This window comes from Erythrolamprus reginae, chromosome 6, assembly GCF_031021105.1.
Source record: "Erythrolamprus reginae isolate rEryReg1 chromosome 6, rEryReg1.hap1, whole genome shotgun sequence".
Lineage (NCBI taxonomy): Eukaryota > Metazoa > Chordata > Lepidosauria > Squamata > Dipsadidae > Erythrolamprus > Erythrolamprus reginae.
In genome coordinates this window covers 5506669-5518842 of record NC_091955.1, presented here as the reverse complement: position 1 = coordinate 5518842, position 12174 = coordinate 5506669, and the positions used below count along the sequence as shown (strand labels likewise).

Sequence of the window (12174 nt, the reverse complement as noted above, 5' to 3'; positions counted from 1 at the left end):
ATGCCCTCATCACCGTAACGCGACTACTGTAACGCTCTCTACATGGGGCTACCTTAGAAAAGTGTTCGGAAGCTTCAGATCGTGCAGAATGCAGCTGCGAGAGCTATCATGGGCTTCCCCAAATATGCCCATGTTACACCAACACTCCACAGTCTGCATTGGTTGCCAATCAATTTCCGGTCACAATTCAAAGTGTTGGTTATGACCTATAAATCTCTTCATGACACCGGACCAGAATATCTCAGGGACCGCCTTCTGCCACACGAATCCCAGCGACCGGTTAGGTCCCACAGAGTTGGCCTTCTCCGGGTCCCATCGACTAAGCAATGTCGTTTGGTGTGACCCAGGAGAAGAGCCTTCTCTGTGGCGGCCCCGACCCTCTGGAACCAGCTCCCCGCAGATATCAGAGTTGCCCCCACTCTCCTTGCCTTTCGCAATCTCCTTAAAACCCACCTCTATCGTCAGGCATGGGGGAATTGAAATTTCACTTCCTCCTAGGCTTATAGAATTTATACATGGTATGCTTGTATGTATGAGTGGTTCTTTAAATTGGGGTTTTCTGGATTATTTTTAATATTAGATTTGTTTTCATTGTCTTTTCATTGTTGTTAGCTGCCCCGAGTCTTCGGAGAGGGGCGGCATACAAATCTAATAGATAGATAGATAGATAGATAGACAGACAGACAGACAGACAGACAGACAGACAGACAGACAGACAGACAGACAGACAGACAGACAGACAGACAGACAGACAGACAGACAGACAGACAGACAGATAGATAGATAAATAGATAAATAGATAAATAGATAAATAAAAACATCCTGGAATTCCAACACAACTCTTTTTTTCTTTCTTTCTTTCATTTTAGGGCAATCCCCCACCCGAGGGGCCACGCACATTTGGCAGCCCTGGTGAGCCACGAATGTAAGCCACCACTGTTTCTTGGCATGGAAGTGTTACTTGTCGCGTGGTGCTGGGGTCCAAATCTTATCCTTCTTTCCGGACGCATTGCCAAAAATATGTCAGGTTCTTTGTGACACACGCTGCCGAAGCAGCCAGCCACTGGATGTGTGCGCTGAAACAAAGGCACAACCCACAACTAGATTGTGCAGCGTAGCATTGCTGCAAAAGGAGAGCCACACCACCCTTGTTTCCTTATCGCTTGGCACGGGTGTAAAAAATGTTTCCCAGATGTTTTTATCGTGCTTTCCCGCCCTATTTGGACAGGGAGTCATTGCTCACAGTCGCTCATGCCCTCCTCACCTCGAGGTTCGATTACTGCAACGCTCTCTACATGGGGCTACCTTTGAAAAGTGTTCGGAAACTCCAGATCATGCAGAACGCGGCCGCGAGAGCAATCATGGGCTTCCCCAGGTATCCCCATGTCACACCAACACGCCGCGGCCTGCACTGGCTGCCGATCAGTTTCCGGTCACAATTCAAAGTGTTGGTGATGACCTTTAAAGCCCTACATGGCATTGGACCAGAATACATCCAGAACCGCCTTCTACCGCACGAATCCCAGCGACCGATAAGGTCTCACAGAGTTGGCCTTCTCCGGGTCCCGTCGACCAAACAATGTCGTTTGGCAGACCCCAGGGGAAGAGCCTTCTCTGTGGCGGCCCCGGCCCTCTGGAATCAACTCCCCCCAGAGATTAGAACGGCCCCCACCCTCCTTGTCTTTCGCAAATTACTCAAGACCCACCTTTGTCGCCAGGCATGGGGGAGTTAGGATATTCCTTCCCCTAGGCCATTACAAGTTATGTATGGTATGTTTGTGTGTATGTTTGGTTTTTATAATAAGGGTTTTTAGTTGTTTTATTAAATTGGATTGTTACATGTTGTTTTTTATCATTGTTGTTAGCCGCCCCGAGTCTGCGGAGAGGGGCGGCATACAAATCCAATAAATAAATAAATAAATAAATATTTGGGCATCATATTTATTATTTTATTATTATTTATTAGATTTGCATGCCGCCCCTCTCCGAAGACTCGGAGCGGCTCACGACATGCAATACACAGCATGCAAATCCAATATTAAAAACAGTGTTTAAAACCCTTAATATAAAAAACAATCATGCAACCCACATAAATCATAATAGCTGAGGGGTATATTAATTTCTCCCATGCCTGGCGACCATAGGTGGGTTTTCACGAGCTTACAAAAGGCAAGGAGGGTCGGGGCAGTTCTAATCTCCAGGGGGAGTTGATTCCAGAGGGCCGGGGCCGCCACAGAGAAGGCTCTTCCCCTGGGTCCCGCCAGACGGCATTGCTTAGTCGACGGGACCCGGAGAATGCCAACTCTAGAAGGCCAAATATTTGGTGGCGACTGTCTTAAGGGCATGGATTGGAACCATTAAGGGGTTTCCATGCTATGTCCAAAGTACATAATACATGTAATCCACTCTTTATGACCGAAACTGAGCCCAAAATTTACTTGGCTAAGCCTGCTGCACAAATCCCAGCGACCAGTTAGGTCCCGCAGAGTGGGCCTTCTCCGGGTCCCGTCAACTAAACAATGTCGTTTGGCGGGACCCAGGGGAAGAGCCTTCTCTGTGGTGGCCCCGGCCCTCTGGAACCAACTCCCCCCAGAGATTAGAATTGCCCCCACCCTCCTCGCCTTTCGTAAGCTCCTTAAAGCCCACCTCTGCCGTCAGGCACGGGGGAACTGAGATACTCTTCCCCCTAGGCCTTTACAATTTATGCATGGTATGTTTGTTTGTATGTTTGGTTTTACAATAAGGGTTTTTTAGTTGTTTTAGTATTGGATTTACATGCTGTTTTTTATTATTGTTGTTAGCCGCCCCGAGTCTACGTAGAGGAGCGGCATACAAATCCAATAAATTAAATAAATTAAATAAATAAGACATAGCACATCTTTGGGAGCAAAAATTAATATAAGACGCTGTCTTATTTTCGGGGAAACGGGGTATAGGTGCCTATAGCTAAAATTACGATATTAACCAGATGGTTTTTTTTCCATTGTGTCTTTCCAGCATACAACTTCTCCCATAGGATAGATCACTTATCTTTTGGCGAACTCATTCCCGGCATTATTAATCCTTTAGATGGCACTGAAAAGATTGCATCAGATCGTAAGTGGGTTTTATTTTATCTGGGGGGGAGGGGGGGGGGAGGATTGCAACAGCTTTGTTTGTTGTTGCACTTGGATTGCAATCCATGGTTTCCCATGGAAATTTTAACGACTCCGCCAATGTGTTAATCACACCTCCCCTGAGCTCTCAATAATTTATAATAATACATTGGTAGCGTAATACGTTTCGTAAATAAATATGTCCCTTTTTTAATGGAATCTAGCCTTGAGAATGCTGGTACATTTTCTGTGGAATCTCTCTCACTTTCTCCAAATTATTAATATATTTACATAAAGATGAATTAGCATATGTGGGGTGTTGAGCCCAAAAATACATATATGCATACATACATACAGATAAGGAGGCAGGAGAGATCTACGAAGCAGTGATTTCAGTTTTAATTGTGGGTAAATGAGTTTATTTCAGTTTATGTCAGGTGCTTTAAAACTTAACTAAGCCAACAACATAGCTTTTTGAAATACAGTGGTACCTCTACCTAAGAACGCCTCTACTTATAGAAACATAGAAGACTGACGGCAGAAAAAGACCTCCTGGTCCATCTAGTCTGCCCTTATACTATTTCCTGTATTTTATCTTACAATGGATATATGTTTATCCCAGGCATGTTTAAATTCAGTTACCGTGGATTTACCAACCACGTCTGCTGGAAGTTTGTTCCAAGGATCTACTACTCTTTCAGTAAAATAATATTTTCTCACGTTGCTTTTGATCTTTCCCCCAACTAACTTCAGATTGTGTCCCCTTGTTCCTGTGTTCACTTTCCTATTAAAAACACTTCCCTCCTGAACCTTATTTAACCCTTTGACATATTTAAATGTTTCGATCATGTCCCCCCTTTTCCTTCTGTTCTCCAGACTATACAGATTGAGTTCATTCAGTCTTTCCTGATACGTTTTATGCTTAAGACCTTCCACCATTCTTGTAGCCCGTCTTTGGACCCGTTCAATTATGTCAATATCTTTTTGTAGGTGAGGTCTCCAGAACTGGACACAGTATTCCAAATGTGGTCTCACCAGCATTCTATATAGCGGGATCATAATCTCCCTCTTCCTGCTTGTTATACCTCTAGCTGTGCAGAAAAGTTATAAACTTTTCTAGATAAGAACCGGGTGTTCAAGAATTTTTTGCCTCTTCTCAAGAACCATTTTCCACTTACAAACCCGAGCCTCTGAAACTGTAACCGGAAAAGGCAGGGCCTCTCTAGGAATCTCCTGGGAGGAAACAGGGCCAGAAAAGGCAGGGAGAAGCCTCCGTGGGGCCTCTACACATTGATTCCTATGGGGAAAAATTGCTGCTTCTTACAAACTTTTCTACTTAAGAACCTGGTCACGGAACGAATTAAGTTCGTAAGTAGAGGTACCACTGTATTTGTTGTGTGTATAATAAAGGCAAACACCCCCTCCCCATTTTTGCAAAAGAAAAGGGTGGGCAAAAAAAGCCCCCCCTTCTTCTTTTTTTGCAAAGAATGGGGTGTTTTTGCCTTCCTCCAGCCCCCAGGAACACTGCTGGCTTCTCAAACTCTCTGTATGTCCCATTTTTCATAAAAAGGGTCCGCTTGCTTACCTCTTTGATATCTTGGTGCGTCTTATAGTCCAAAAAATACGATATGTGGGTATGTTTTTTAGCACAACAATAAAATAGAAAATGAGCAGAAAAATATATCAAATATTAACAAAAGCAAAAAAAAAATACCAAAATAAGAACAAAAACCCCCCTAAACATCGGATTAATCTAACATTAAACATATCAAAATAATGTACCTTTGCTGAATGCTGGAAAGGAGTAAAAAAACAACAACACCCCAATAAATTCTCCTCCTCTTACAAAATGGGTCTACAAATAATTACAAACTTTCTCATCCCTATTTATTTATTTATTGGATTTGTATGCCGCCCCTCTCCGGAGACTCGGGGCAGCTAACAGCAACAATAAAAACAATGTACAATAGTAATCTGATGTTAAAAATGATTAAAAACCCATTAATATAAAAAACCAAACATACCTACATACATACCATGCATAGAATTGTAAAGGCCCAGGGGGAAGAGGGTCTCAATTCCCCCATGCCTGATGGCAGAGGTGGGTTTTAAGTAGCTTACGAAAGGCAAGGAGGGTGGGGGCAATTCTAATCTCTGGGGGGAGTTGGTTCCAGAGGGCCGGGGCCGCCAAAGAGAAGGCTCTTCCCCTGGGTCCCGCCAAGCGACATTGTTTATTTGACGGGACCCGGAGAAGACCCACTCTGTGGGACCTAACTGGTCGCTGGGATTCGTGCAGCAGAAGGCGGTCCCGGAGATAATCTGGTCCGGTGCCATGAAGGGCTTTATAGGCTTTATAGTTTAACGTGAAAAGTATATAAACAAATTATTTCAGATGAGGAAATCTCCATCTTAACTATCGAATCGACCCGACGAGTCTTGTTCTGAGACGGTTGTTTCCGATGAATTTTAATCTTGTTTTATTTTTGCGGTGTGTTTGTGTGCTTCTATAGACAATCAGATGTTCCAGTACTTTGTTACCGTGGTGCCGACGAAACTTCAAACGCACAAAATTTCAGCGGATACGCACCAATTTGCAGTAACAGAAAGGGTAAGAAGTCCTGGGTTCGAGGGAAAGTTATGAATTCTGGCTTTTTGGGGGGAAGCGTTTTGTTTGTGTGAACTGTGGGTGCTGTTTTCTTCTGTTGTATCCCTTTCTGATAAAAAAAAATGCATGTTCTTGCAATAAACAGATTGCACGCGTATCTCCATAGTTCAATTTCTTCTCTTTTTTTAAATTTTTTCCCCCGTAACAACCGTTTTTGGCCAGGGAGAAAAAAAATCCCAAAACCAGCAGTGCAACATGCGATTGTCCGAACATTTTTTTTTTTAAAAAAAATTTTTTTAGAAACATAGAAGAATTTTTTTTTAATAAATTTTTTTATTGGTTTTTTTACTAAATTAACAAAAAACAAAAAAATACTTAAAAGAAAACATTCCCAACACCAATAAAAAACCCACCACCATTTAGGGGGTTAAATTATTTGCAATAAGTTTCAATTTCTTCCTTAGCTCCGGTTTACATTTCTTTACATACAAAAAGTGATTGGAATTTATTTTTCACATTGTCGCCATTAATTCTACTTAAGACGATCTGTTTTAGAAACATAGAAGACTGACGGCAGAAAAAGACCTCCTGGTCCATCTAGTCTGCCCTTATACTATTTCCTGTATTTTATATTACAATGGATATATGTTTATCCCAGGCATGTTTAAATTCAGTTCCTGTGGATTTACCAACCACGTCTGCTGGACGTTTTGTTCCAAGCATCTATGACTCTTTCAGTAAAATAATATTTTCTCACATTGCTACTGATCTTTCCCCCAACTAACTTCAGATTGTGTCCCCTTGTCCTTGTGTTCACTTTCCTATTAAAAACACTTCCCTCCTGGACCTTATTTAACCCTTTAACACAGGGGTCCCCAAACGTTTTACACAGGGGGCCAGTTCACTGTCCCTTAGACTGTTGGAGGGCCGGACTATAAAAAAACCCTATGAACAAATCCCTATGCTCACTGCACAAATCTTATTTTAAGTAAAAAACAAAATGGGAACAAATACGATATTTAAAACAAAGAAGTAATTAAATAATTAAGTAATAAAGTAATTTATACTTCTTTATTAACAAGTAAATTTAAACTTAAATCAACAAACTCCCTCCATTTCTCCTTCCTTCCTTCCCTCCTTCCTATCCATGTCTCTCTTCCCTCTCTCTTTTCTTCCTTCTCTCTCATTTGTTTCATTTTCCTCTCCCTCGTTTTCTCTCCATCATTTTCTCATTTTTCTCTTTTCTCTCTCTCACTCTTTCCATCTATCCCCCTCTCTCGTCCTCTCTATCTCTCCCTCTCCCTCTTTCTCTGTCTCTTTCTTTCTCTGTCCCTTTCTCTCTCTTTCTTTTTCTCACTCATTCTCTTTCTCTCTCCCTCTTTGTATCTCTCCCTCTTTCTCTCTCTCCCTCTTTGTATCTCTCACTCTTTCTCTCTCTCTCTCTCACTCTCTCTCTATCTTGCTCCTATCCTCCCCGCCCCTTGCCTCTGTACCGCCTCCTTGCTTAGCAGCAGACCGCGGTGAGTTGATAGGAGATTCGGGAGCTTATAATATCTATGGATAAAATCTCATGGGCTGCCGCGGGCCGGATAAATTGCCTCAGCGGGCCGCATCCGGCCCCCGGGCCTTAGTTTGGGGACCGCTGCTTTAACATATTTAAATGTTTCGATCATGTCCCCCCTTTCCCTTCTGTCCTCCGGACTATACAGATTGAGTTCATTAAGTCTTTCCTGATAAGTTTATACATATAAATGTATACATTCATTGGTCGGTCGGGGCAAGATGATGGACTTAATGTCCCCAAGCCTGCTGGCAGAGATAGGTCTTTAAACTCTTGCAGAAGGTGGGGAGGGTGGGGGCAGCACGAATCTCTGGAGGGAGTTTGTTCCATAGGTTCGGGGCTGCCACAGAGAAGGCTCTTCCCCTAGGCCCCGCCAGACGGCATTGTCTGGCTGACGGGACCTGAAGAAGGTCACCTCTGTGGGACCTGACCGGCCGTTGGGATATATGAGACAGAAGACAGTCCTGTAAATAATCTGGTCATTGGTGCTTTTCCTAGGAACGCATCATCAACCACGCAGCCGGAAGTCACGGAGTTTCCGGGATTTTCATGAAGTACGATATCAGTTCCCTCATGGTGACCGTAACCGAGGAACACATGCCCTTCTGGCAGTTTATAGTGAGGCTCTGTGGTATAGTTGGAGGGATTTTTTCTACTACAGGTAAAATGCGTTCTGATCTATCACAGACACAGGGGTGGGGGGCACGGGGAGGGTGTCCTCAAGTTACGACCATAATTGGGGTCAAAATTTCCAACGCAAAACAAGGAAGTTGTTAAACCGAGGCGCCCACATCGTTTTACGCCTTTTTATTTTTATTTTTATTTTTTTGCAACGGAGTCGCCTCCGCGGTTAGAAGAGCCAACTTGACCATTGGCTTGGCTTGTTGGAAGCTGGTTGTGGAGTGTGCAGACGATGGTCATATGAAGACAATTGCCGTTTGCTTTTTTTTCTCTTCAGAATAATAATAATAATAGTAATAATGATAATAATAATAATGATAATAATAATCGGTCATCTGTCAATTGCAAAAGGCCGCTTTACTGGGATCGGCAAACATAATTCGCCGCTACATCACGCAGTCGTAGGTGCTTGGGAAGCGCCCGACTAGTGATGAAATACGAAATCCAGCATAGTGATCTCATTTGCTATGTGGTACTGACATAATAATAATAAAAATAAAAATAATTTGTTGTTGCTGTTATTTTTTATTATTATTATTATTATTATTATTATTATTATTATTGTGATGATGATGATGATGATGATGATGATGATGATGATGCAGTGCCAAAGGATCTCAACAGACTTTTGAAAACCATCGGAATTGACAAAATCTCCATCTGTCAATTGCAAAAGGCCGCTTTACTGGGATCCGCACACATTTTATTTATTTATTTATTAGTTGGACTTGTATGCCGCCCCTCTCCGAAGACTCGGGGCGGCTCACAACAAGTAAAAACAGTCACAACAATCCAATTAATTAAAATATTTAACGATTTAAGAAAAACCCCATGTAGTAGCAAACACACACACAAGCATACCATGTATAAATTAACATGCCCAGGGGAGATGTTTAGTTTCCCCATGCCTGATGGCAAAGGTGAGTCTTAAGGAGTTTTCGGAAGGCAGGAAGAGTAGGGGCAGTTCTAATCTCCAGGGGGAGTTGGTTCCAGAGAGCCGCCGCCGCCACAGAGAAGGCTCTTCCCCTGGGACCCGCCAACCGGCATTGTTTAGTTGACGGGACCCGGAGAAGGCCCACTCTGTGGGACCTAATCGGTCGCTGGGATTCGTGCGGCAGGAGGCGGTTTCGGTCTCGCCGCTACATCACGCAGTCCTAGGTGCTTGGGAAGCGCCCGACTGGTGATGAAATACGAAATCCAGCATAGTGATCTCGTTTGCTGAGTTGTATTGACATAATAACAATAATAGTAATAGTAATAATAGTAATAGTAATAATAGAAGAATAGTATAGAGAATAGGAAATAGAATAGAATAGAATCAAATAGAATAACCATGTTACAGTATCAAATAGAACAACCAGCATAACCAAATACTCAATTTGTTCTCTTGCTGCAGGCATTGTACACAGCATTGGGAGATTCATAGTGGAAATTATCTGTTGCCGTTTCAGACTGAAGTCTTCTCAATCTACACCTGTAAGTATATTCTTAGTAACGCCCGGGCTTCCGGAGGAGAGAATAGGTGTGAGCCCAATGTTGAACTGAGAGAGGTCCTTGGTGGTTCCTTTGAGCTTGGTCGGGTTTTTTGTAGAGGTTTTATGACCCACATAATCAATGTGAGGATATCTCAGACAGACATCTTTTTAACAGAGTTGGAAGGGACCTTGTAGGTCATCTAGTCCAACCTCCCATCCAAGCAGAAGAGCCTACACCATTTAGAAACATAGAAACATAGAAGACTGACGGCAGAAAAAGACCTCCTGGTCCATCTAGTCTGCCCTTATACTATTTCCTGTATTTTATATCTTACAATGGATATGTGTTTATCCCAGGCATATTTAAATTCAGTGACTGTGGATTTACCAACCACGTCTGCTGGGAGTTTGTTCCAAGGATCTACTACTCTTTCAGTAAAATAATATTTCCTCACGTTGCTTCTGATCTTTCCCCCAACTAACTTCAGATTGTGTCCCCTTGTTCTTGTGTTCACTTTCCTACTAAAAACACTTCCCTCCTGGACCTCTTCTATGACTTGTGGACTTCAACTCCCAGAATCCCTGAGCCAATCACGGTAGCTCAGGAATTCTGGGAGTTGAAGTCCACAGGTCATAGAAGAGTCAACTTGGCCTACGACTATTCATTAAAGCGTTCAACACAGTACATAAGCATTAGAAGTGGTACTGCGATTGTGACAAAATCTGTGATACATCTTTATTTTTTTTATTTTTTTATTTTAATTGATTTGCCTCCTGCCTTTTATTACTTTTACGCATAACACAAGGCGGCGAACATATCCAACATACCTTCCTCCTCCTCCTCCTCCTCCGCCTATTTTCCCCACAACAACAACCCTGTGAGGTGAGTTGGGCTGAGTGAGTGTGACTGACTGGCCCAAAGTCACCCAGATGGTTTTTCGTGGCTAAGGTGAGATTAGAACTCACTGTCTTTTTAGTGATTGGCCCAAAGTCACCCAGCCAGCTTTCATACCTAAGGTGGGACTAGAACTCTCAGTCTCCTGGTGATTGGCTGAAAGTCACCCAGCTAGGTTTTATGGTAAGCCGGGACTAGAACTCTCAGTCTCCTGGTGATTGGCTGAAAGTCACCCAGCTAGGTTTTATGGTAAGGCGGGACTAGAACTCTCAGTCTCCTGGTGATTGGCTGAAAGTCACCCAGCCTAGGTTTTATGGTAAGGCGGGACTAGAACTCTCAGTCTCCTGGTGATTGGCCGAAAGTCACCCTGCCAGCTTTTATGGTAAGGCGGGACTAGAACTCTCAATCTCCTGGGGATTGGCTGAAATTAACCCAGTCAGCTTTCATGGTAAGGTGGGACTAGAACTCTCAGTCTCCTGGTGATTGGCCGAAAGTCACCCAGCTAGGTTTTATGGTAAGGCGGGACTAGAACTCTCAGTCTCCTGGTGATTGGCTGAAAGTCATCCAGCTAGGTTTTATGGTAAGGCGGGACTAGAACTCTCAGTCCCCTGGTGATTGGCCGAAAGTCCACCCAGCTAGGTTTTCATGGCGCAGGCAGAACTCAAACTCACCCTCCCCAAATAAATCTGCGTTACGGTTTTTCTCTAGAACAATAGGTGGATTGAGTCAAAGCGATCCAAAATGCACAAAGAAAGAGGAGGAGTCGTTTGGGATTGGGTGGCATAGAAGTCGAATAAATAGGAGGAAAAATGATTTTTCTTGCTTTTTTCCCCCAACAGGTTCAACTTCCAGATAGTCAACGAAACGACCACGAGCCTGTAGCCACCGAAGATGCTACACAATAGCTCCCCCGTTCCTTCAGAAACTCTTTGTCTTTCCGTCTCGACGCCAAAAAGACATTTTTATAGCAAAAAAGATTGTGCAATATGTTAAAGACAAGGAGGGGTGGGGAAAAACGAGCCATTTTTTTTTTCAGGCAACGCAAGAAGGGAAAGCGAATTTAATTCCTCGCTGCGACTCAGTTTTTCCTTTCGAGGATTCAAAAAAAACCGTAGCCGAGACGATCCTTTAATTTTAAAATCCTACTTCCCAGAACAAGAACGGCATTGTTGTTGGCCAAGAGACTTTGTAATTTCAGAAACTGCAAATTAAATCGTGAAAAACGATCAAACTCTACATCCTGGAGCATTGTAGAGCCTCATAAATAACGTTCAGAGGGAATGAAATTTGGGGGGGGGGGTGTATTTTCTCATAAGCGGGAAAATTTGCAGCCGAAAACTCAGAAGTTGTATAATTCTGTTTTTTAAAACAAGGTGTGAGTGTGGTGTGTGTTTTCTTTTTTTCAATCTTTCCCCCATCTTTTAAAATGTCACTCCTATCATAATAACAATATGGAAATCCCAAGAAATGAAAAAAAATTAATGCACAAGAAAGGAAATTAAAATCTCGTCCTGGGAGTGTAGCATGTATAACCGATTTACGAATGGGGCTGTTTAAACAAATGTGGAAAATATTTTAGCCTTATCGCTTATTGTCAAAACCCTTTCTGGAAAACAACAATCAAGAATCATGGGCTCTTTGCATTGTAACATGTTAAGAGTGAGTGACAGCCTGCTATGATTGACAGCCTTACGGGTAGTTGACAGTCTGAAGAATCCACTGTAGTTAATTGTTCATTTACTTGAGTTTTAAGGTAGCATCCAAATGGGATTACGACGTTGATTTTCATATTTTTGTAGGCTGGTATGTATCCAAGTAAGTCCTCGACTTACAACAGTTCATTTAGTGACTGTTCGAAATTA

General features: G+C 42.8%; 1 protein-coding gene across 1 annotated transcript in view; it reads left to right on the top strand.

The window, feature by feature from the left end:
- Positions 1 to 11834, top strand: part of ERGIC2 (ERGIC and golgi 2) — a 50424-nt gene extending 38590 nt beyond the window's left edge. The window contains exons 10-15 of the mRNA XM_070755160.1: positions 870 to 925; positions 2998 to 3096; positions 5606 to 5703; positions 7760 to 7922; positions 9339 to 9418; positions 11152 to 11834. Coding sequence (XP_070611261.1) covers positions 870 to 925; positions 2998 to 3096; positions 5606 to 5703; positions 7760 to 7922; positions 9339 to 9418; positions 11152 to 11217 — 562 coding nt within the window. The 3' untranslated portion in view covers positions 11218 to 11834. The remainder of the gene's footprint in view (positions 1 to 869; positions 926 to 2997; positions 3097 to 5605; positions 5704 to 7759; positions 7923 to 9338; positions 9419 to 11151) is intronic.
- Positions 11835 to 12174: the final 340 nt, after the last annotated feature.